Below are 22,016 nucleotides of genomic sequence, written 5' to 3' on the forward strand. Positions count from 1 at the left end.
CCTGCCCCCCCCACACACACACACACCCAGCACCTGCCTTCTAGATTTGAACACCTCGAAATTCAGGAGTGCTCAAGCTCAGTGTGGGCAGCTGTTACTTCATTTCTCCCAAATCAAATATACTTATCCACTGTAACTTGCTGTAGAAAAAATAGGATAAAATTGAGCAAGAAATGCTTCCTAGTGGTTATTAGGACTGGAATTGCTATTTTCAACAGTCATTGCCTTTTTTGTTTGTTTGTTTAAAAGGAACATTGCATTGGCAAATTCCCCACAGAAAGAAAGAGTGGAACAAACGAATAATAAAGGCACCTCAACTTCTCCTCTTTTATGGAGGTCTGTCTTATAATATGCATCCAGATATCCTCCAATCAGAGAAGCTGAAAATTGTTCCACTTTACTGCAGCTCTGTAACCATATGGGAACCAATCCTGTCTGTGTTTTGTGCACATCCAAAATTCCTGCTGAATGACCCGCCCTGGGAGCGAGTTACTAGTGACCCAGGGCTGTGGCAGAAAGAGGTTGCAGGTGTGGGGCGGGGAGCCCAGGGCTGGGGTGGCAGGAGATGTGGGGGGGGCACTGGTGGAGGGGAAGAGGGGAGCCCAGGGCTGAGGTGGCAGCGGGGTGGGGGGAGGGCACTGGTGGGAGGGAAGGAGGAAGCCCAGTGCTCCAGCGGCAGGGGGTGTGGGTGGGGTGGGGAGAGCTCAGGGCTGGGGCAGCAGGAGGGTGCGGGGGGGGGGGGAGCCCAGGGCTGGGACGGGGAGCAGCAAAATTTTTTTTGCTTGGAGAGGCAAAAAACCTAGTGTCGGCCCTGCTTAGCTTGTGACCTCTTCAGGATAAAGACTCTCTCTTATTTGCAAATTGGAGAGGGATTAGAAAACATGCCTTATAGGGATTGTGCTCCTTAAATCTCTTTGTTCAGCTTATCAAAGAGAAGGTAAAGGAATGACTTGATCACAATCTATAAATACCTATATGGTGAACGGAAATTTGATAATGGAGGGCTCGCCAGTGTAACAGACAAAGGTATAACAAGATCCAACTGCAGGAAGCAGAAGCTAAGCAAATTCAGACTCAAAATAAGGCTCAAATTTTTAAACAGCGAACAATTTATCAAGGGACGTGATGGATTTTCCATAAGTCGAAAGCTTTAAATCAAGATAGAAAAACATCCAAAGAGGAATGTTCTAGTTCAAACAGGAATTAATTGAAGGAAGTCTTAGGGCCTCTGTTACACAGGAGGTCAGACCTGATGATTACAATGGTCCCTTCTGGCCTTATAACGTATGAATCTTTGTGTTTCTACAGAGCCTAGCACAATGAGGTCGTGGGTTTGTTTGGGACATCTGGCCAACCCTATAGTACAACCACCCTACTACTACTAGTACTACTACTACTACTAATATATTTAGTTGCTTAAGGAAGTCTGACAAATTGTCACTGCTCTCCATCATCCCATCTTCATTCTTGCATACCATCTTTATACACACAACAGTTAATGAATATATAGCACATGGTTTTCTAAATATGCACATTTCTTTTGGTTGAAGAGAAGGATATGGTCATATTCCATTCTGTATGTGAAGACATTCATGAAGTGTACCTGTGAGGATTGTTCTTATTACTCTTTGTTCAGTGCTAATGATATGCTATGTGCTGATGATTCACTCAGCATTAGTATTCTGGAAAATGAGTTCTTGTCTGGACCAAACCTAAGTGATGATAGAATTTGTTGTGCAGCCTTCCACACAAAGCATATGAGAGACCAGCATCCAGACAATTTTCTTGGCACAGAGAGGGTGCACAGGTACCCCTATGAGGACATGATGCGTAGGCTCCTCTTTGACCTACACAAGGTTTATATGAAGCAAAGGACTTTGCAGTGGCCCTCAGCACCATGGATGAATTTCACTCTTATAGCTGAGTTCTAATATCCAATGCATACTGCCAGCATAGGATCTTGGGAGAAAAATAATCAGCTTTGGTAGTGGACCTTTGTCTGTTACACTGGCGAGACCTCCATTAAGATGTGTGGTAGTGGCTGCAGTATGGCAGACAGTAAGAAAGAACCCATGGTGTTTAAAAATAAAAAACAGTGTAGTTATCTTTAAAGTATAAAAATTACATAAAAAATGTAATCCATTAACAGCCAAACACCATTATTTTCAAGGTTAAATCATTTTAAGCCATTTTAGAAACAATTGTTTATAATGGGGCACCTATATTCTTTTAAAAACAAAAGCATACTACACCAAATTCAAAGCTGAAAGGGCAATAATGCTACTTTCTGCATTTGTTTTTTTTTTATGAATGCTAGGCAAGAGCTATTACACATATGCTATGTTTAATGCTAAATTCTTCTAGCACAGCAGCAGTGAAGCTTAAACAGAGATCCCTTTTTAACTCTTCTACTCTACACTTACCATGACAAAAATTAAAGCATCAAAGCACATCACATAACACTCTGCAATTCATTCAGTTTTTAGCAGTATAAGTCATCCTCCAGATAAAGATCTAAAAATTAATCAAATGAAAACAAAGAGATGGAGAGGGAACACTATTCCACTCTTACTTTTAATTCTTCTTCCTATGAAATCTCAACTGTGGAGCTGTGTTTCATAAATACTTCCACACTGTGTACGAAGGCATCTGAGAGGTTGTGGTATTGTAAAACATCATTACAAGTTTCTAATCTTCTAGATAGCATCACAAAAAATTGTGGAAGAAAACAGAGAGAGAACTCGAACTATTGCATCTTTTCTTAAATTTTGCAAGTACAAATTCAAATAGTGCAGATATTTTAGTGTTGTCACCTTTCAACTATATAGGCATCAGCCTAAGCCCTTACACCTAGTGAGGCCCTTCCTGAGTTCCAGATGTAACTCAGTCCTCCTATTTAACTGAAACCCAACTCATTGTGCAAGCTGGGGGTGCTGGGTGTTGTAAACCTCATCTACTACCCACTCCTAGTGATTTGAAAGGAGGGGTTGTTATTTTTAGTTGAATGGCAGGAGATAGAGGGAAGGGTTCCAGTTAATTTGTTTAAAACTCAAATAATGCTAAAAATATTTTTCTATAACATATATAGCATATACACAGTACATGATAGTACAGCATAAAGGTTTATTGACTCTCATTTGAGATGACCCAGTCATAGCTTCAGAACTCATGAGTTATTTGGCCATCCAAAGCTCATGCTGAAATATCACAACACATCGGCTTGCGTTTGCTCTGTCTCCCTCTGTATGTGTGCATACTGTGATAGACCCAGGCCAGCTGGGTACAGCAGAATAGCAGATGGCAGATATACTGGCCACTGGATTAACAGTTTTCTGTTCCCTGACTGATCAGAGCAGGGGCTGCTCCAGGCTAATGAGAGCACCTGACTAATTAACCTGCAAAGAGTCAGGTGAGGCCATTAAGCTAATGTGACCACCTGACTCTAATTAAGGCCCCACTGATACTATAAAAAGGGCTCACTCCAGTCAGGCATGGGAGAGCCAGGGAGTCAGAGGAGAGGGAGTGTGGCTGAAGGGTTGGTTAATGAAGACACCCTCAAACCATTGGTAAGGGAGCCCTAAAGTAAGGGAGAAGCAGGAGAGCTGTGGGGAAGCAGCCCAGGGAAATGTAGCAACTCAGCCAATGAAAGGTTGGCTGCCAACAGCTGCTGCCATTAGGGTCTCTGGGCTGGAACCTGGAGTAGAGGGTGGGCCTGGGTTCCCCCCAACCCACCACTACAGGAACATCTCCTGTGAGGGGATGTCAGGCCCCTGTCAGGAGGCTAAACTGTTCTGAAATAAGCCCCCAGGGACCAGGGCTGGCTTTAGGCCGATTTGCCTGATTCCCCCGAATTGGGCCCTGCGCCTGAGTGGGCCCTGCGCCCGCAGCGTCTCTCCCGGAAGCAAAGCTCTGCGTCTCCCAGAAGCAGCAGCTGTTGCTACTAGGCAATGAGAGATGCTGGCCGGCAGAGGGCTGAGGCAGAGGCAGCCCTGTGGGTGTTGCAGGTCAGCAGGGGGAAGGGGGAGAAGGCACATGTGCTTTGCAGCCTTCCTTCCCCTCCCCTCCCCCCAGCACTTACCTGGAGGAGATGCCGAGGGAGCTTCTGGTCCAGTGGGAGACAGGAATCTCTGGAGTGGACCTCAGTCACCTGAGCAGCTGCTGGGGCTTCCAAAGGTGAGTGTTTGACCCTGTGATTCCCTGTAGGTTTGTAATATTGGGTTGGTTTTGTGGTTTTCGTGGTGTTGCTGTTTGAGGGTGAGTTTGTGCCTGCCTGTGTCTGTTTCAAAACTAAAGTCGGGATTGTGTAATGTAACCCAGGAAAAAAGCCCCAAGCTGGTACTTAGTGCTGTGAACTCCAGGTGAGAGAGAGAGGGAGGTTTGGAGGAGGAAATTAAATACATCAACAGGGGAGAATGCGAAAGGTCTGCAACATGGCAGGCTGAGACTTATCTCCCCTCCACAAGAGGGGAAACGGAGGCACAGAGTGATCTGATTCCCCTCTGCAAATTATTTTGCAAAGGAAGGGGACTGGGGCTCCTATCCAAACCAGTTCCCTTCCCATCAACTCTGCTTTCCTTGCTGAAAGACTGCTGTAGGGGCTGAATATTTCCATTAAACTATGGCTCATTCATTTGCCCTACAACAATAAATTAGATGGGCTTGGGGGGGGGGCTATTCCCCCCCCAAAAGCTGTGTGGATATTAAGGTTTTTTGAGGGGGGGGCATGATAATATTCCAGATCAATCGAATGCCCAGCTCAGCTTTCCAGCCATCCAGCAGTTCTAGGGCAGGGAAGGAAGGTGTTCTTGGTGCAGAGTGGTTGCAAAACAGGGGTGAATTTAGTGGCAGGGAGGAAGGTCTGGTTGAAATCTCGCCTGATGCAGCCATACAGAATCACTGGCAGTGCTGGGAGAGGCCAGGAGTGGAAACAGGTGGCCTGAGGGTGGGAACCCATTTGCTCTCCGTCCTGGGCTCTGGGATGGACTAGGCTGGGTGGTGGGTTCAGTCTAGTCTTTCAGCAGGTTGCTCTCACTGGGGTTTGTGGTTTTCATCTGGCTACACCGAAAAGATCAAACAAGCCCAGTAGAAAAGGGGAGTGAGAGAGGCGGGAAAGGGTGTGTAAGGGGTTAAAGTGACCCGTCAATGAAAGAGTAAAACCAGAGTTTGACTGGGTTTCCCCCCAGCTACCACTCCTGCAAACGCTGGGCAAGGGGCAGCCCCATTCCCCACCAAGGCTATGGTGAGGGGCAGCAGAGGAGGAAGGAAGCCACATGTGATGGCAGTCCCCTCTCCTCCTGTCCCCCCAGCACCCACCACCCCCTCTCTGGCCCCCAAACTGTCCCAGAGCCTGCACCCACCCCTCTGCACTCACTCCCAGAGCCTGCACCCCTCCACCTCCACCCTTCCTGCACTCCACCCCGTGCCCCAGCCCGGAGCCTGCACCCAGCACCCAACCTCCGTCCCACTCAGCCTGGGCAAAGCTCTGGCTCCCAGCCCCTCTCCAAGGGTTGCAGCTGTCTGGAGGTGCTGCCTTCCACACCTTCCTAATTCACATCTCATTCATTCAACAGGGCAATTGATTACAAAGTGGGAGGAAGATCTTATTCTACTCCTAGCAAAAAGACATTTTTCTTTTACCTTAATTACACTACCTTTGGGGCCTGCTATAACATATATTACCAAGGTTCAATACAAAATCATATAAAAGTTATACAAAAATGCATAACGCAGAGATTTATCTACAACTACATTGACTGACTGCTGTGTGCAGTAATATAGTAACCCCTGGGTCTTTGAATGAGGCTTTATACTTGGGGGGAGGGAGGTGAGGAGGCAAGTAGCAGGTGGGCAAAGAGGCAAGCACTGAGCCAGCAGAAGTTCTAGGGGCGGGCATGGGGGTTTCTGACAGGGGAGGGAGAAGGTGAAAGGAGGCGAGTGATGGGTGGGGGACTGACTAGGAGGGATGCAGCAAGCCAGTTGGGGGCTAGGGGGTGAAGAAGGGTGTGATGGTGGGGCTGAGGGAGGGAGGGGGCAGGTCCTATTTTACTGCTGTGATCTGCTCACCCCATGCGTGCCGTTTCTTCCTGCCCCCACCCCCAACCTTGTTTCAACAGGGCAGAGCTGGGGAAGGAGGGTTTGTTTCCTGGGGGGGGAAGGAGGGGGCAATTTTATATTAATAAGGAAATATTTTATAAATTTTAATAAAACAAACATTAGTGAAGAAAATCAGTTGTACAACTATCAAAACAAATATGAAAGTGCAAATCAGCTAATTATATGATGCAATGTATGTAATATATAATTTTGTTGTTATTTACATAGTCATGGAAAGTAAATAATACATGGAAGAAATGAAAGGGGTTTTTTAAGTGTTCTTTTGTTTTAGTCATCCCTGCTGGGGCCCCATCGAAACTGTTCAAATTGGGCCCCGCACTTCCTAAAGCCAGCCCTGCCAGGGACAACAGACTGTGGGAGTTCTCCCACCAATCTCCTTGCTGGCCTATGCTGAAAAGGGCTCAGTAGACTGGCCCTAGAGAGAGAAGGGCTATTTGGAGGGTCACAGTGAGCCACTGAGGCTAGCATAAACTGCCTAGAAGCGCTGGACCCACAGGGGCAAGGTCAGAGCTCTGCCACAGTACATACTCACAAAAACATTTCTACAGATATACACTGTCTTTATTATAATATACTCTTAAATGCAGTTTCAGCCACAAAGAACTTTGAAAGTTATTTAAAATAACCACTAAAATGTTTCTAAAAGATTCTCATTAAAATGTTTTTTATTTTACTTCAAAACCCAGCTCCCACAAACTTCAACTACATGAGAAACTCAGGTTTCATTTAAAAAATAAGTTACTAGCACTCATAGTTGTAGAGAAAAAGTGTGAACATGTACCCCAACATACCTTAGACTTTTTCAGAAATCAGGCAACAAAGAAAAAATATTACTACTTTTAAAAAAATCTCATTAATTTTAAGCCAGTCTCATGAGATTTTGGGGGCTGACAATGTTTGAATGTGTAAGGTTCACCACTAGAGACCTTACAGCAGTGCAGCTGTACCGATGCAGCTGTGCTACAGTAAGATCTCTCATGTAGCCTCTCTATGCTGACAGGAGAGAGCTCTCACATCAATATAATTAAACCACCTCCAACGTGTGGCAGTAGCTATGTTGGCGGGATAAGCTCTCCCCCCGACAGTGCTGTGCACACTACCACTTACACTGCTGAAACTTATGTTGCTCAGGGCTGTGATTTTTCACACCTCCGAGTGACCTACGTTTTGCCGAAATAAGTGGTAGTGTAGACATGGCCAAAGAGAGCAAGGCAAAATGGAAGCAGTTGGTAAATCAGATATTGGTGATAGCTGAAGGCAGAATGCCATACTAGATGGGCCAGTGATCTGATCCAGTGTAGCAAAACCTATATTCCTAAATGTAAACTACCTTCTGTGTTCTCATACTGGCTCCTCCTGTCTCGTTAATTCAATTACACCATAATCAAGTGTTTGCCACATCAAAATTATTTTCATACAAAGAACTGTCAAAAAAGACACTATTTTTGAATTACTAAGTAGTGAATCACACAGGAATAGCAAAATAAATAAAAACAAAACAATGTTCATGACTGAAGGACTACTTGGGAAGTATGAACCTCCCATTAAAATCAGCTGTAGTTTTGCAGCTGATTTCAATGAGAGCAAGATCAGACTCAATATTGAGAAGAAATGTAATAACTATACATTCTGTGCCACATTTCCACATTATTATAAGGATTATGTAATATACTGTCATACGCAGATGAACAATTTTAGCAGTTGACTCCCACTAATATCCATCCACAAGTACAATGAATGTCATAATTCCAAAATGTTGTATATAAATTTGATGTGTTTTTTGCATACAAGAAATGGTCGCTTTTTTCTTTGAGGGGGCTTATGTGACTAAAGGAGTGTGGCAAGAGATGTAAAGAAAAAAGGAACCTGGAGATATACCTTAGATCTTTGTGCTTCAGTTATCAATGAAAAATGTACAGGTTTGATATAAATATTATAAGCATCTTGAAAGTTAAAATGTTTGTCAACTTATTTGTTCACATCAGAACAAAAATGCCATAGAACTGATTAAAAAATATATTTAACTATATACAGCCAGATTTAGGACTGATCTTGAAATTCCCTCTCAGGCAAAAACTTCCATTGCATCACTGGCAGGTTTTCCTGATTAAGCAGTGTTAGACAGCACCATAGGTTTTATATCAACATATTCGTAACCTCAGTTTTTGCTTTGGAAAACAGAAAAATGCATCAGATTAAGTTGGCTCCCCAAATACAAGGCAAAGGGAATAAACAGTACAAACCTTATTTGCACATTACAATACAAGACCTTAGTACCCTTATACGATTCCTAATAGAATAGGGTGTTTCGGGTTTTTATTAAAAAGGTATGAGATTAGAAACATACATTGTCAAGACATGTTTTAAATTGGGACACTATTCAATATAAATCAGGAAGTTAAATGATTGAATTAGTATCCTTTTGTGCCATTTACAACATTGCACCTGCCTACCCCCCGCCCCCATGCCTCTTGTTCTGGTTTGCCATTTACAGCATCACAGTGTTTCATGGCTCTACTTTAGATAGCAATTATAAAGCAGTGATTGTAAAGCAGAAGATATTCCGCTGTGCCTCTGGCTCCTTTACAAACTCCACTGGAAGTTTTATTGACAGCTTTAGAGTTGCCCGTCACACTGTTAGACCACTGGTAGTCTGAGTGGTCCTGTCAACAGAGACATATTTTAAGATTCACTTTTAGGTCTGGAGAATTCATACACATTCCTGCACAAATCACTCCGTAAATGTTTGTACAAGCATTAAGCAGGTTAGTATCTACATGACCATATGTATTTGGTTTGCATAATTATACCTGTTCTCCAATAATGTCAATTTATGGACCATACAGTTATAGTTTTTAGATGAATAAAGAGCCAAGTCACATCTTCTCTGCCAAATACAACCTCACATATCCTAGCTTGTGAGTGAATACTTTAATATTTTTCTCTGTGTGCACTTTTTTAATGACATGTATGGCATAGCACATACTTATTTAGCAAAACTACTTCATTTCTTCCAGGTTCTTCTGGCATCCATTTTTTAACAGAGTATTTGTTTTGGGGAAATGTAAAAGAATTAGAAACTAAATCTTACTACTTTATTTCAAAAGGTATTTTAGTGGCCAGCTAATTATAAAAAGTGTTGCGGTCCAATAAGGGAAGTAATACAAGGTGCAATTGGACATGATAATCTGGAGGAAACAAAAACCCTTCCCCCGTTTGTTTAACCTCCCTTGCGCTCTACATGTCGTCTATGCTGCTGGTTTGGTGAGACGCTTGTAGAAGCTGGCTGCAGCTTCTCTATGCCTGCAGGGGACTCTCCCACTGTAGTGAGTGTGACAGTGCACTCCATATGATGTTATGAAAATATGCTAATGAGTATGAATATAATGTAACTGGAATATGTTTTATGCAAAATGTCTCTTGTAAGGTATTACAAAGCTTATGATCTACTGAGTTTGTTCATCCTATTTGTATCTGAAACTAGAAATATCAAATATAACTCTGAGGTCCTACTGTAATTATGCAAAGTGTGGGCCATTAATGGTGGCTTGGAATCTTGATGGCTCCCATTAACCAGGACAACTGGTTGTAAATGGCTCCATTTACTTGTAAGCCTTCCTGTATAGGTGTGTGCTGGCAACTGGGTAATGAAGTCTTACAGTTACATGTGATCATGTCACCTGAACTGGAATCCATCTTTAACCTAGTGCTTTTCTATTTAGAAGGAAGGTTGGGAACTCAGAGGGGAAAAAGGATTCCCACCTTGTGCAAAAGATATAAAGGGGAACAGAACAAAGGGGGCGGCAGTCCTGAGAAATCCCCCTAGCTACCACCTGAGCTGGATGAGTTTTACCTGTATTCAGTTTTCTTACTGCATTAGGCTTAGACTTGCATGTTTTGTTTTATTTTGCTTGGCAATTCACTTTGTTCTGTCTGTTATTACTTGGAACCACTTAAATCCTACCTTTTTGTAGCTAATAAAATCACTTTTTACTAATTAGCCCAGAGTAAATATTAATACCTGGGGGAGGTGGTGGGGAACAGCTGTGCATCTCTCTCTGTGTTATAGAGGGCAAACATTTTATGAGTTTACCCTGTATAAGCTTTATACAGGGTAAAACGGATTTATTTGGGGTTTGGACCCCATTGGGAGCTGGGTATCTGAGTGCTGGAGACAGGAGCACTTCTTAAGCTGTTTTCAGTTAAGCCTGCAGCTTGTGGGGAAGTGGTTCAGACCTGGATCTGTGTTTATAGCAAGCAAGCGTGTCTGGCTCAAACAAGGCAAAGTACTGAAGTCCCAAGCTGGCAGGGAAAACAGGCTCAGAGGTAGTCCCAGCACATCAGGTGACAGTCCCAAAGGGGTTTCTGTGATCCAACCCATCACAGGGGGATCCCAACAGGAGACAAAATGGATGATTTCCCTTTGTAGCACAAAAGAGACAGAAAATGTGACCTTGTACATACATATTCTTGAACTGTTAAAAATGGGAGTCAGAGGCAAATTATGGTGTATCTGTATTGCATAACACTACCATGACATTAGTTTTAGATATGTCTCATTATCGTAACTAACATTTTACCATTATTTCAGGTATGAGTTTGTTTTTTCTCCTGTTCTTACATATTATACTCAATCACATTTTTGCTTTTCTTTCATCACTGAACGCTTGGATTGGGCCAGTACACAGCAGTAGGGTCTACTAGCATCTCTCTGAAGTTGCTAGCTTGTTCTCCAGATAAATCTCAGCTTTCGTTTATTAAAAAAAAAAAAAACATACCCTACCACCACTTTTCCCCACCCCAATTACAAAGGAGAAAATGTCAAGGAACCTAACATAGTCCAGGACCATATTCAAACTATACTGAAGGACAAGGTCAATAGGTTGAGAGAGTACATGACTGTAATGTGAGTATCTGTGTAATCTGCTATGACTAATGTCATATTCTGATAACTCACATGGGTAGAATTTATTTTGTGGGCAGACCTTAGAGTATCACCACCACCTCCTCCCTCAATTTAATGTTGTCATTTAGCAAGTGCCTGCAAGTAGAGGACTTTCTCTGACCCCCAGAATACATTGTATTCAGGTAGATAGTGCCTACGTACTATGGCATCTATAAATACTTCAGTTAGATACATACATGGAAAGATACAGTCCAAACTAAAGGCATGAGATGGAACTCAACTGAGCACAGCCGGAAAACTTCCCAATAACAACAAAAGTCACAGCGTGGATTCACTCATAGACGTAGATGGCTTCCCTACAGCCAGTTAGCCTGGAACATCTCAGAGATTTAAGGTGTTTGAGCATTCTGATATTAGTTAAAGCTTATGCTGCATTTGACTAATGTACTACTATATGAGGAAATATCTTTTTCTGATGAGATGAAGCATATAATATATCTTGTTAAAAACCATGTACAGTTCCTTATTTTATAAAGCTGTGCAAAATCCCAGTAAACTGAGCTGAACTCATGTTACAAGATATTCTGAAAGTAAGGGTTTTTTTTTGTTTTTCTTTTTTTTTTATTCTATACAAACCAAGAGAAGGTAAACTTTCAGTCTGGTTAATAAAAGTCAGCTTCTATATTAAAATATTATTTACATATAAACTAGAAAGATTAAATACTAATTATTCAGCATGCACTCTAACCAAGAATTCACAAATCTCTCTAAACAGCATCCACGAGACCTCAGAGAATAGCAAATAGTCACCATGCTTAAGCGGAAAAAACAGAGCTGAGAATCACAATTAATGTGAGCTCAGATAGGCTTGACCATATTTCATTTAAAAATATCCACAGGGAATGGGTAGAGAAGGTAAATAAGCAAACTTCAAACTGTTTTGCCAGTAAGGGAGAGAAGCTGGCACATAGGTACAGTTTTATAACTGCATTGGTAATGGGTGAATCTGGCCATTCTGCCTTTGACTCTCCAAATAGAAAGAAAGTGAAGTTGTTGCTGCACAGAGCCAAAGAACACAGAGACTGTAGTCCAGGAGAGCATACTTCCTCCTTTTGAATGAGAAAGAGGAGCATTCTTTGTCTTTTGGATGTTCACTATGCCAGTGACCATGCAGAATTAGCATCTGCAGTGATTGAGAAAGTGCAGAATGAGAAGTTAGTGGACTTCCACAAGCTGAGCAGAAATGTATGACTTCAAACTGTATTAGACAAAATTTAATACTACCAACAGTTATGTTAAACACTTATTTCCATTCTATGAATGTCTCAAGCATATGTTAAAGACTTATATTTAACAGAAGCATACATTAAATGCATGCTAAAAATCATTTTATGGACTCTGTTAAACATTAAGTATTTCTTTGTATCATGATTATTTGTGTTTCAATCTGCAACTAAAAAAACCAATCTTTGATTTTAAACATTCATTGATTTGACCTGTGTGATTCATGTTAATATCTATCTGTCAATCTTTCTCTGAAGAGATTACAGTTACAGCCCATCAAGGTCCTTGAGTGCACTGTGCAATACTGTACCTTGCTCTTATAAAGACAAAGAAGAGGTGCATGAAATCCAGGATGTGTAAAATAAATAATCTTGAGCATCTGAGCACATCAGGAAAGGACCATCTCAAACGTGTACATGGAGAGTAGCTGGTGACACAACCTCTAAAGTCTTAAAAGTACAGCCAATTTTATCTGTAATATGGGGAGAGGGAACAGTGTTGTACATCTGCAGAATGGGCCAATGAATAGGATACTATGCATTTAAAAAAAAAAGAATGTTTACAAAGGAGAAGGCGTTAGCAAGCCTAAAGAGCAATTCATCTAGTTCAGGCCTCATGAAGATGGAATTAAGAAAAATATTCTCTCCATAGTGAGCCAAATATCATCCTCCTGATTCATGTAGAAAGCTGAAAAAGTTGGGAAAATGGATTCCACAGCCTAGGTAACAATATTGCCAACTCCAGGTGTTCAAAATGCTGCCCAAACTACCGTGAGCTCGGTTTAAAAACCATGAGACTCTAAAAAGTAACAAATTGGGACAGGGGTTATTTGCTTTCTGGAATTTAAGTCTCTGGGGTAATACAAAGGCAGTGAGTGTCATGTTTTCAAGCTTTTCTCCAAAACCAGCATTAGAAACTTTTTTTTTTAAAAACAAAACTGAAATCAGCACATGACTTAAGTAGCTAGAGTTTTAAGAGAATCACCAAGCGTGGTAAAACTCATGATAATATCACACAAGTTGAAAAAGAGTAAAGAGCCCTGGTTAAATCATATTCCACAATGCAACTATTAAAAATTTCAAAACAAGAGAAACTTACACGTTTGCTTTATTAGATGCATTCTTCAGCATATCCAGTCACACAAATACTTTTTAAAACTTACACACTGCACTGAAGGGCAAGTTGTCACATACTGTCCCTCTTATGAGGTGTGAAGGGCCCTAGACACAACAGAGTCTATTGATTCTGCTATGCTTGGGTGAGAAGGGTGAAGGTCCCATAGCCCTGTGGCCTAGAGCACTTGGAGACCCACTCTACTTTCCTAGAGGATTTCAGAAGGGTCGGTGGATCTGTAATTATCTGGCAGTACTCCCTTCTTTTGAGGCAAGAATCCTTAGGAGATACTGCAGCCTCAGCTTATAGCAATGCCTTTGGGAAATTATTTGCCCTAAAAGGAACATATCCATAAACAATTGATTCCTTCGGTATTTTCAGTATACCAACTACTTTTGATAATATGTTGAGAATGTTAAGATGGCAAAAAAAAAAACAAAAAAACAGGCAGTACCAAAATGTTTGTGCACAGTCTTAACATTTCCTCTTGTACATGTTGCACTATAATGAAGTTTTAGGTATGCAGCCATACATCACTATTTCCACAGGACCCCTATTTCTTTTCAGGGCTTCCTTGAATCTAAGGCTGTAGAAAAGACACTATTTCTCAAGTAATAAAATATTGTTTATCCGGGACGTTATGACTATCATAATTTGCAAAAGCAAATTAGCTCGCTAAACAATTTGAAAAGGAAATTCCACTTTCAATTTCTGGTGACAAAAGACTTAAGCATAAAATGTGTTCCTTATCCTATCTCAACTCTTTCCTCCAAACAAACTATAGATTTGTTTTAAACAGTATCTTATCTTTTATGGTTCAAACAATCAATATATTTAAAGTTTTGACTATCATATAAGCAAAAATAAATAAAATATTGCTGCAGTACAATTCTCCCAAAATAAAAGATGTATTATAGATTGATTCATATACGTCTCCATGTCATCAGCTTCCTATTACTTTATTCCAACTATAATACATGCATTTGATTTTTAGTTACTACCTAAAACCTGAATTAAACTCTCATATCCACAAAGTGCCTCAAAATTGTATTAGAGACCTGATGAGAGGCTTAGATGTATCTTATGACCAATTGATATCTTTCTACCCCCTCAAAAACCCCAGAGGTCTTAACAGTAGCTTCTCATCCATATTTTTGATGGAAGATCTCCTCAAATGGTGTGACGAAAAAGCAGAAGATATAGCAAGATCTTTAATTTAATCATATTCTACCACCTTTCATGGGTACTTGTGGATTTTGACTGAATCTCAAATTCATAAGACACAGCTGAATTTTATAGGATAATGGGTATGAATTTGAGTGTCCTGTGTTTGAACACCTGCATCGTTTAGAATCCTAATTCCCATTGACTTTCAATCAGATGTAGGTCCCTAAATCACTTAGGGACATATTTTCATAATTATGTAGATGCCTAAAAATGTAGTTAAACACTTCTGAAAATGCTACTAGGTGCCTAACTCCCATTGAAATCAATGGAAATTAGGCACCTAATCTGGATAATTGCTTTTGAAAATGCCACTATGGCCCAGATCCCCAAAGATAACCCCTACTGAAATCAATGGAAGTTTAGGTGTATAAACACCTTTGAGGATCTGCGCCTTGGCGCCTATCTGCATCTTTAGGTGCCTAAATATTTCTGAAAAGCTGATTAGATTTACCCATTATCCCCTCCTCAAAACCCCACATGGTCCTCTTTTCCCCTTCAGAATCCAGCTCAAGCACTTCAATCTCTCCTTTAAGGACCTACACACTTCCACCACTGCATTATCTAGGGCAGTGTTTCCCAAACTTGGGACGCCTCTTGCTTATGGAAAGCCCCTGGCGGGCAAGTCCGGTTTGTTTACCTGCCACGTCCACAGGTCTGGCTGACTGCGGCTCCCACTGGCCGTGGTTCGCTGCTCCAGGCCAATGGGAGCTGCTGGAAGTGGCAGCCAGTACATCCCTTGGCCCACACCTTATTCCCTCCTGTAACGTTTCTTGGATGCCAGTATCCTGTCTCCATCCTCCCACTGTTAGCTCCACACAATTTTTCATGCCAAACACTACACCTGAAGTGGCTGCCCTCTTCCCATGTGCCAGGAAAACAAACAGGTAAGCAAAGAACCAAATCAGGGCAAAAGTAAGGGTTAGTCTAAAACATGACCAGATTTGATCTGGACAGCCAAAATCTATCTGCAAAAAGGAGCTGCCAATATACATGTTCTGAGGGAGAAGGGAGAAGAGCAAAGTACTGTGGACTGGAAAGCAAACTGCAGCCTTCAGGACAACACACAATTATTAAAATGTTAATACACTTATACAGCCAATGTGTCAAAAAGGCAGAATTTTGTGATAGGGGATATGACTACATTATCTAATAATATCTGCTTATTAAAACTATGAAAATACCAGATAATTAATGTAAAGACATTTAAATTTTTTTTGGAAACAAATATGGATTCATTTCACATTTAAGAACTTACTGCTGCCCAGTGATTTATACTGCTGAACATTTCAGACAAGAATCACCAATGTATGGATACTAAACACCTGAAGGCAGAGTTTCATTTTTCATGGCATTTTGCATCCAGTTTTCAGAACATTGCATATTGAAATTGCACATACGGGGCCCCATCCTACAGTACTTACTCAGGCGAATCTAAACTCAATTGCCCATTATATGAATGTCAAATTTGCTATGTACGTGGAATAATTATAACAACATTTACAGAGTATACACATTTTGTTTTCAATTTCTGTTTTTCTTAAAAATAGCTAGTTTCCCAAACTTTAGAAATACTTTATTTGCAGAACATTTTCAGCAACATCATTTGTCCTGTAAGTTAAATATCTGGAGCTCTGACCTGCATTTGATGCTTACTCCAAATCCTCACTCCCCACACAGGATCTTACCAGTTGTGTAACACTCATCAGTAAGTGTTAGGATGTGTGACTAAAGTTTAGATGGCAGTTTCAACGAGGTAATGGAAAGTAAGTAACTGGTATTATTGCTACAATATTTTAGGAAGGGAACTAATTAATTAAGAGAAAGAGACTTTATAAAAGATTTTAACAAATCAATTGTTCTAAGCCTTTAGGCTGTTCAGCTGGAGTTTTCAAAGGAGCCTAAAGGGGTCGGGTGCCCAAGTCCCACTGAATTTCATTGGATACCTAACTCTCCTAAGCTCCTTTGAAAATCTCAGCCTTTAAAAAAAGATATAGTCTAATGCTATATAATGAAACAAAATATAATGGACTACTTGCAGTACAAATTGTTGTTGCATCTATCACTGAACAAAATATTATACTTATGTACATAGAATGGATTTTTCTTTTCAGTAGCACTGAAGATCTCAACAAGAATTTTCTCTTTGGCCACAAGTAAATTGCTATAACTTGGATCTTTTGGAGAAGGAAAAGAAGAGATATGAATTTGTAAGTGGAAGAGGCTTTCTACTGAAGACTTTCTCCCTTTCAGAAAGAAGCCACGCGCTCATTTGCTTCTGAGAGCCCTGGAGTGGTTGAACCATCACCAGCTTGTGATATTGTCACAAAGGGAGGGGAGGAAATATGCACTCTTCTTCTGCCAAATGTTTGGGAAGATGAAAAGAAACCAATAAGTTATTTATATGGTAAATTTATACTGGTTATTGAAATGAAACCAATGTTTATAAATAAGTATCACAAATATGGGTGATGTTATACAAAAAAAGACATTAGAAAGATGCTCTTCTTTGTAGTATTACAAACACCAAATGTAAAGACTTCCAAATTCCATATATTTTTCATTATGAACAAGTTTATTTTTCAGAAACTACAGACTGCTCTGATATATATGCAATGAACAAAGAGGATAGGATGAAACAAGCTTTTCCATATTCTGTCTGTGCTGAAATTACTGTTATGACCATAACTGGGTTCTCTAAACAAAACAGGCAGATTATTAATCGTTAGGATGGATTGGCAGTGAATTTGCCAGAAACTATTTATCTATGACATATTTAATACTTTATTAATATAAAAGCCATTATGTTGACACTCAGATATATTTCAAAGTAGCAACCAGCATAATGAACTAGCCAGTTATACTCCAAATTTATTTTTTACATATAGCCACGTTTATGTGGTTATCCAATCATATCAAAACAAATACAATATTGTGTTGAGAATTAGACTTCAAAAACTTAAAACTTCTCCACAGCTCTGCTGATCGTTCTCGTCAGGCAATCTGCTTTCAATCTATTTATGTTCCATTCATACCACTAGATAAGTGGTTCTTAGGAATGAACGAAGGGATTTCAAAACTCTATGTATATTGTGGAGTACCTTTCAGATTTTTGAATGACATATCTGTGGGACTAAGTGAAAGTTTTCCTGGGTCCTGCAGTATATGAACAGGGCAGAGAGACTCCTAACCACTAGCCCCCAAAAGGTGAGACCTGAATAGGTGTAGGGGATATGGGACTCAAGACTGCCCCATCCAGAAGAACCCTGATTTTAGAAGTGAGTAGCATAAAGAATAGACCTACACATAAGTAGCATGTGAGCAGCAAGCCAACATTCTCCCTCCTGCGAAGACAATACTGCAGTTAATAAGTAGGTTAGTGATGGAAGGATCTAGTGGCTTGCTTGGAAGCACCTCCATCACCAAACAAGATTGAGCTTTTCTTAATTGTCCCCCCTCCCAAAAAAAGGGGGTTTTGGTAGGAGGAATGAGTTTTGCAGAGGAGATGGGCACTGTTATTTTAAATAAAATGGTGCATTTAAGAACCATCCTATAATTCTGCTAAAAATAAAATCTGTATTACTATATTAAGAAGTAATGCACATTCAATAGGTATCATGATTAAATCAAAGTTTTTATGTATTATAATTTGTTATTTTTAATGTCTATTAGCAAGCAGTTCACTGGCAAAATAACTGTCCCAAACTTGTGAATTTTGGAAGATCTTATCTAGAAATCCATACAATAGATGCATTTTGCAATATTCTGTGACAGAAATATAATGCATATAGTGGGCAGATATTATGTTATAAATAATGTTATTAATTCAGATGTAATCATCTTAAGAAGAGGAAATAGAAAAATCAGAACCCATGTTTTCTGAAATATGTCAAAACTCAACAATTTTTTTCCCCTGGACTACTGATAATTTTGGCAGTATTTGCTGCCAGCACTATTGATATATACATATTTAAAATCCCAACAATGCTAAACTGAAAATTCTGTAACTGATATGCTGTAAAAATCATATCACAATGAACCATGAAGCAGAAAGTGTATATGAAATTTGGTGCAAAATTGAACACTCATGAGCTCTGCTGAATGTATTATCTGCTTCATTTACATGTCAATCTACAGCCCTATTATAAAAATTATTTTTAAAATCCCTTAAAATAAACTGGTCCGTGCCCCTGTTAGTACTAAACAAAATATAATTAAATTAGTTTTACACATGCATCTTAAGAAATAAACAAGTCACCTTTGCTGTTTAATGGCATCAAGTTAATTGCTGTGATTTGGGGCAATTTATTTAAATAAGAATTATGCAAACTTTTTTTAAAGCTCATACTATTTTTATTCAGTGCAGCTGTGTGTCAAAGTTCCTTACATGAAGATGAAACTACCTAAGGTTAGATTATTTGTTTAAAAGAAGCTGCAAGCTTATTATCCCCATTAAAGTGCTGTCTATTACTTTTAATGTCAACTAAGGTATCTGAGAAACAAACCTCAAGTACACTAGCTGAAGATTACTTCCATAGACTGCTCTGTAAATCTTTTTACTTTGTAATCCACAATAAGACATGCAAGTCACATTCAGGAATAAATGGATTTCTTTATTGCCTACCAACAGCTTTAAAGGGTATTTCCTATGGCATGTGCACAGGAGCATAGCCCACTACTCCTTTTTTTCAAAATCTCTCTTATATAACAGACTGCAAGCACTGTCTCTGAAAATGCGATTGCATGTTTCTATAATGCAGCATTCAACATATCATATGCCTCAAATAGCACAGTTTTGGACCATCAATCAGGTTCTGTTAATAAGGATTATCAAATAGACATTCTCTCTCCAGTTTGCCTATTTGGACGGGTATGCATGCAAAGCTCTGAAAAGATAAACCCATTTACACACAGTATAGGATAGCTGCACAAACTTTGCACAGGATTGGTCTTAAAGAACCATCTGAGGATTTATAAAATTGTGTAAGTTTTGCTTATTTATCACGGGCCTCACAGTCTTTTGCAAATAAACTGCTAACATAAAAGGATTTATGCAAGCTCTAAAGCAATTTTGTGAGTCAAAGACTAATGAGAATATTCAGCAGCTTCCTCTGCTTAAACCTAACTCACTCTATAGTAAAACTATTGTATTTACTGAGTAGCTTGAAGTAAGAAATTCAATAACAAATGTAGGTCACTATAATTTTTCTTCCTCACAGACAGCTGACCAAAATGAGATGTGGCAACTTTGCAGACTTCCATTTAAAGTAAAGACACTGTACAGAATGAGTATTTAGAAGACTTTTCTCCTTCGTTCTGTCTCACAGGTACATACAATAGGTTTAAATACAGTTCTACCTGATTTTGTACAGTCCTTTATCTGTCGAATAACAACAGTCAATTCTTTCTTGAAAATGGAAAATCCCCCTATTGTGTCTTGTAAGAACTCTCACTGAATGAATCTGCATACTATGTATACGCATGATGTATGATGAAAGAGCTGAAATCTAAAAAGTTTCTAATCTCTTCTCTTGCTGCTGTCAATAGAAACAAAATTATATTAATGTTTTGAGGTGTATATAAATATTAACAACTGCAATTGCTGCAGTTCATAAAAGTTAATACCTGGCAGTTTAATACAGTTTATCCCTTTCTCATTGTTTATAGTAAAACACTACAAATTTCCTTGATGAAATTAATCGCTAAGATTAATCATACATTCCTGAGCCAAGGCGAATCACGCCCTAACATTTAAAACATGTAATATAAAATGCACCAGAGTAACCAGACATCTCATTTTTATTTCTCACATTTTATACTCCCACCACACAGCCCTCTCAAGGAGAAAACTTGAGACGTGTTTTAAAATGCTCTTTCGTTAGCGTTATTTCTCCAGTCTCAGTATCACAACTAGTATGGTGCTGCCGCACCTCCTCTATAGTGACTTGATTCAGTGGAGGCTACGTTTAAAGCAATCGATGCAAGCACACTACACACGAGAATGAGGGTAAGGAAAAGGAAATGAAGAGAAATGCATATTTCCTTTCAGCCATTAATTATAGATCAACCAAATATCACACTGCAGATCACACACCACCACCCCCTTCGAGCCGGATATTTCACAGGCATTGGTTCCAAAGAAGAAAAGCCCATACTTATTGGCACTATACATATGCTCGAGAACCCGGCTGGCTGCACTGAAATCTCACGATTTGATGCCTCTAAATATAGACTGCAAGGGTTTCCAATGTAGGGAAGAAGCAGAAGAAGCTGACATGGACGTATGACTAAGTATTTCAATTTCGTTCCGCAAGTCACAGAATAATGATAGGGACCACAACAGCCCAGGACTACATGGAAGAGAAGGGTCTATTTCCCGCTCCCCTCCCCTCCCCTGGTATATTTATGACTTCACCGCTGTAACGAGTATATCATTGCAGGATGATAGAGAATCCAGTATTGCTGATGCCCTACATAAGCAAGGGACTAACCTATGCGGGTGGAGGGGAGGCACGGGAAAAATAACCCACTTTGTTACCTCTCCGCTGAAGGCAGAAGCAATGTTTCCAGAGCCAGACACAGCTGCCTTCTAGAAAAGAGAGGGACCTTTGCAATGTGGGTACCAAAAGCCAATGCTTGCTACCAGCACCAGAAGCAGAAAAAATAATGCAAGAGCAGGAGAGGAGAAACCTGGCACCATTACGATCGCAATTGCACTCACCGAACGGCGTCGACCCTGCCTGCTTTTTCCCAGGCATACACAGCAAATAAAAGGCAAATCCTCAATCCGGTGGGGAAGGTGTGTGCGGCGCCCCCGGGCTTCAATGCAAGGTCCTGACCTTGCCCAGCTGCAGCATCCTTCGCTTTGTGTTGTGGTGCTGCCGTGGGACAACTGCCTGGTGGCGGCGGCGGCTGCGAGGGGAGCGGCTGGCTCCACATCCACCGCCTGTTCTAGAGAGGCAAAGTCTCTGGATCCGTCTGTGGTGTCCTCCCCCTCCTCCGCGGCTCTGCCAGGCTCAGCAGCGGCGCTCCGGTGCAGCGGCTGCTGCTTGGCACATCCGCCGCCGGCTGTGGCTGGAGACGATACAGTCACAGCTGCCGCTGCGCTCCCTTCTCCTCCCCTCTCCGGCAGGAGCGCGCGCCTGAGAGCCCGGCTGGGGCGGGCGGCGGCGCTCGCTCTCTCGCTCACTGAGACGCCGCCGCCGCCACCACCTGCGCCTGGCGAGGCGGGGGCGCGAGGCTCCTCGCGGGCTGCGTTCGAACACCGCCCGGTCCCGGGCAGGCGCGCGCCGCGGGCTTGCGGGGAGCGACAGCAGCAGAGCCCAGGCTGTGCGAAGGAGCGGCTGGCGGCTGCAGAGCTGGCGGGGGAAGCAGG

The 22,016-nt window shown here is 41.0% G+C and overlaps 1 protein-coding gene across 5 annotated transcripts in view; it reads right to left on the minus strand.

Annotated features, from left to right (window-relative positions):
- Nucleotides 1–21,772, minus strand: part of CTNND2 (catenin delta 2) — a 1,245,479-nt gene extending 1,223,707 nt beyond the window's left edge. For all 5 annotated transcript variants that reach the window (XM_050937394.1, XM_050937393.1, XM_050937390.1 and 2 more), the window contains exon 1: nt 21,363–21,772. Coding sequence is in view for 3 of the 5 variants with exons in the window: in XM_050937390.1 (XP_050793347.1) it covers nt 21,363–21,399 (37 nt within the window). In the remaining 2 variants the exon portion in view is untranslated. The remainder of the gene's footprint in view (nt 1–21,362) is intronic.
- Between the last annotated feature and the right edge of the window lie 244 nt (nt 21,773–22,016).

This window comes from Gopherus flavomarginatus, chromosome 2, assembly GCF_025201925.1.
Source record: "Gopherus flavomarginatus isolate rGopFla2 chromosome 2, rGopFla2.mat.asm, whole genome shotgun sequence".
Lineage (NCBI taxonomy): Eukaryota > Metazoa > Chordata > Testudines > Testudinidae > Gopherus > Gopherus flavomarginatus.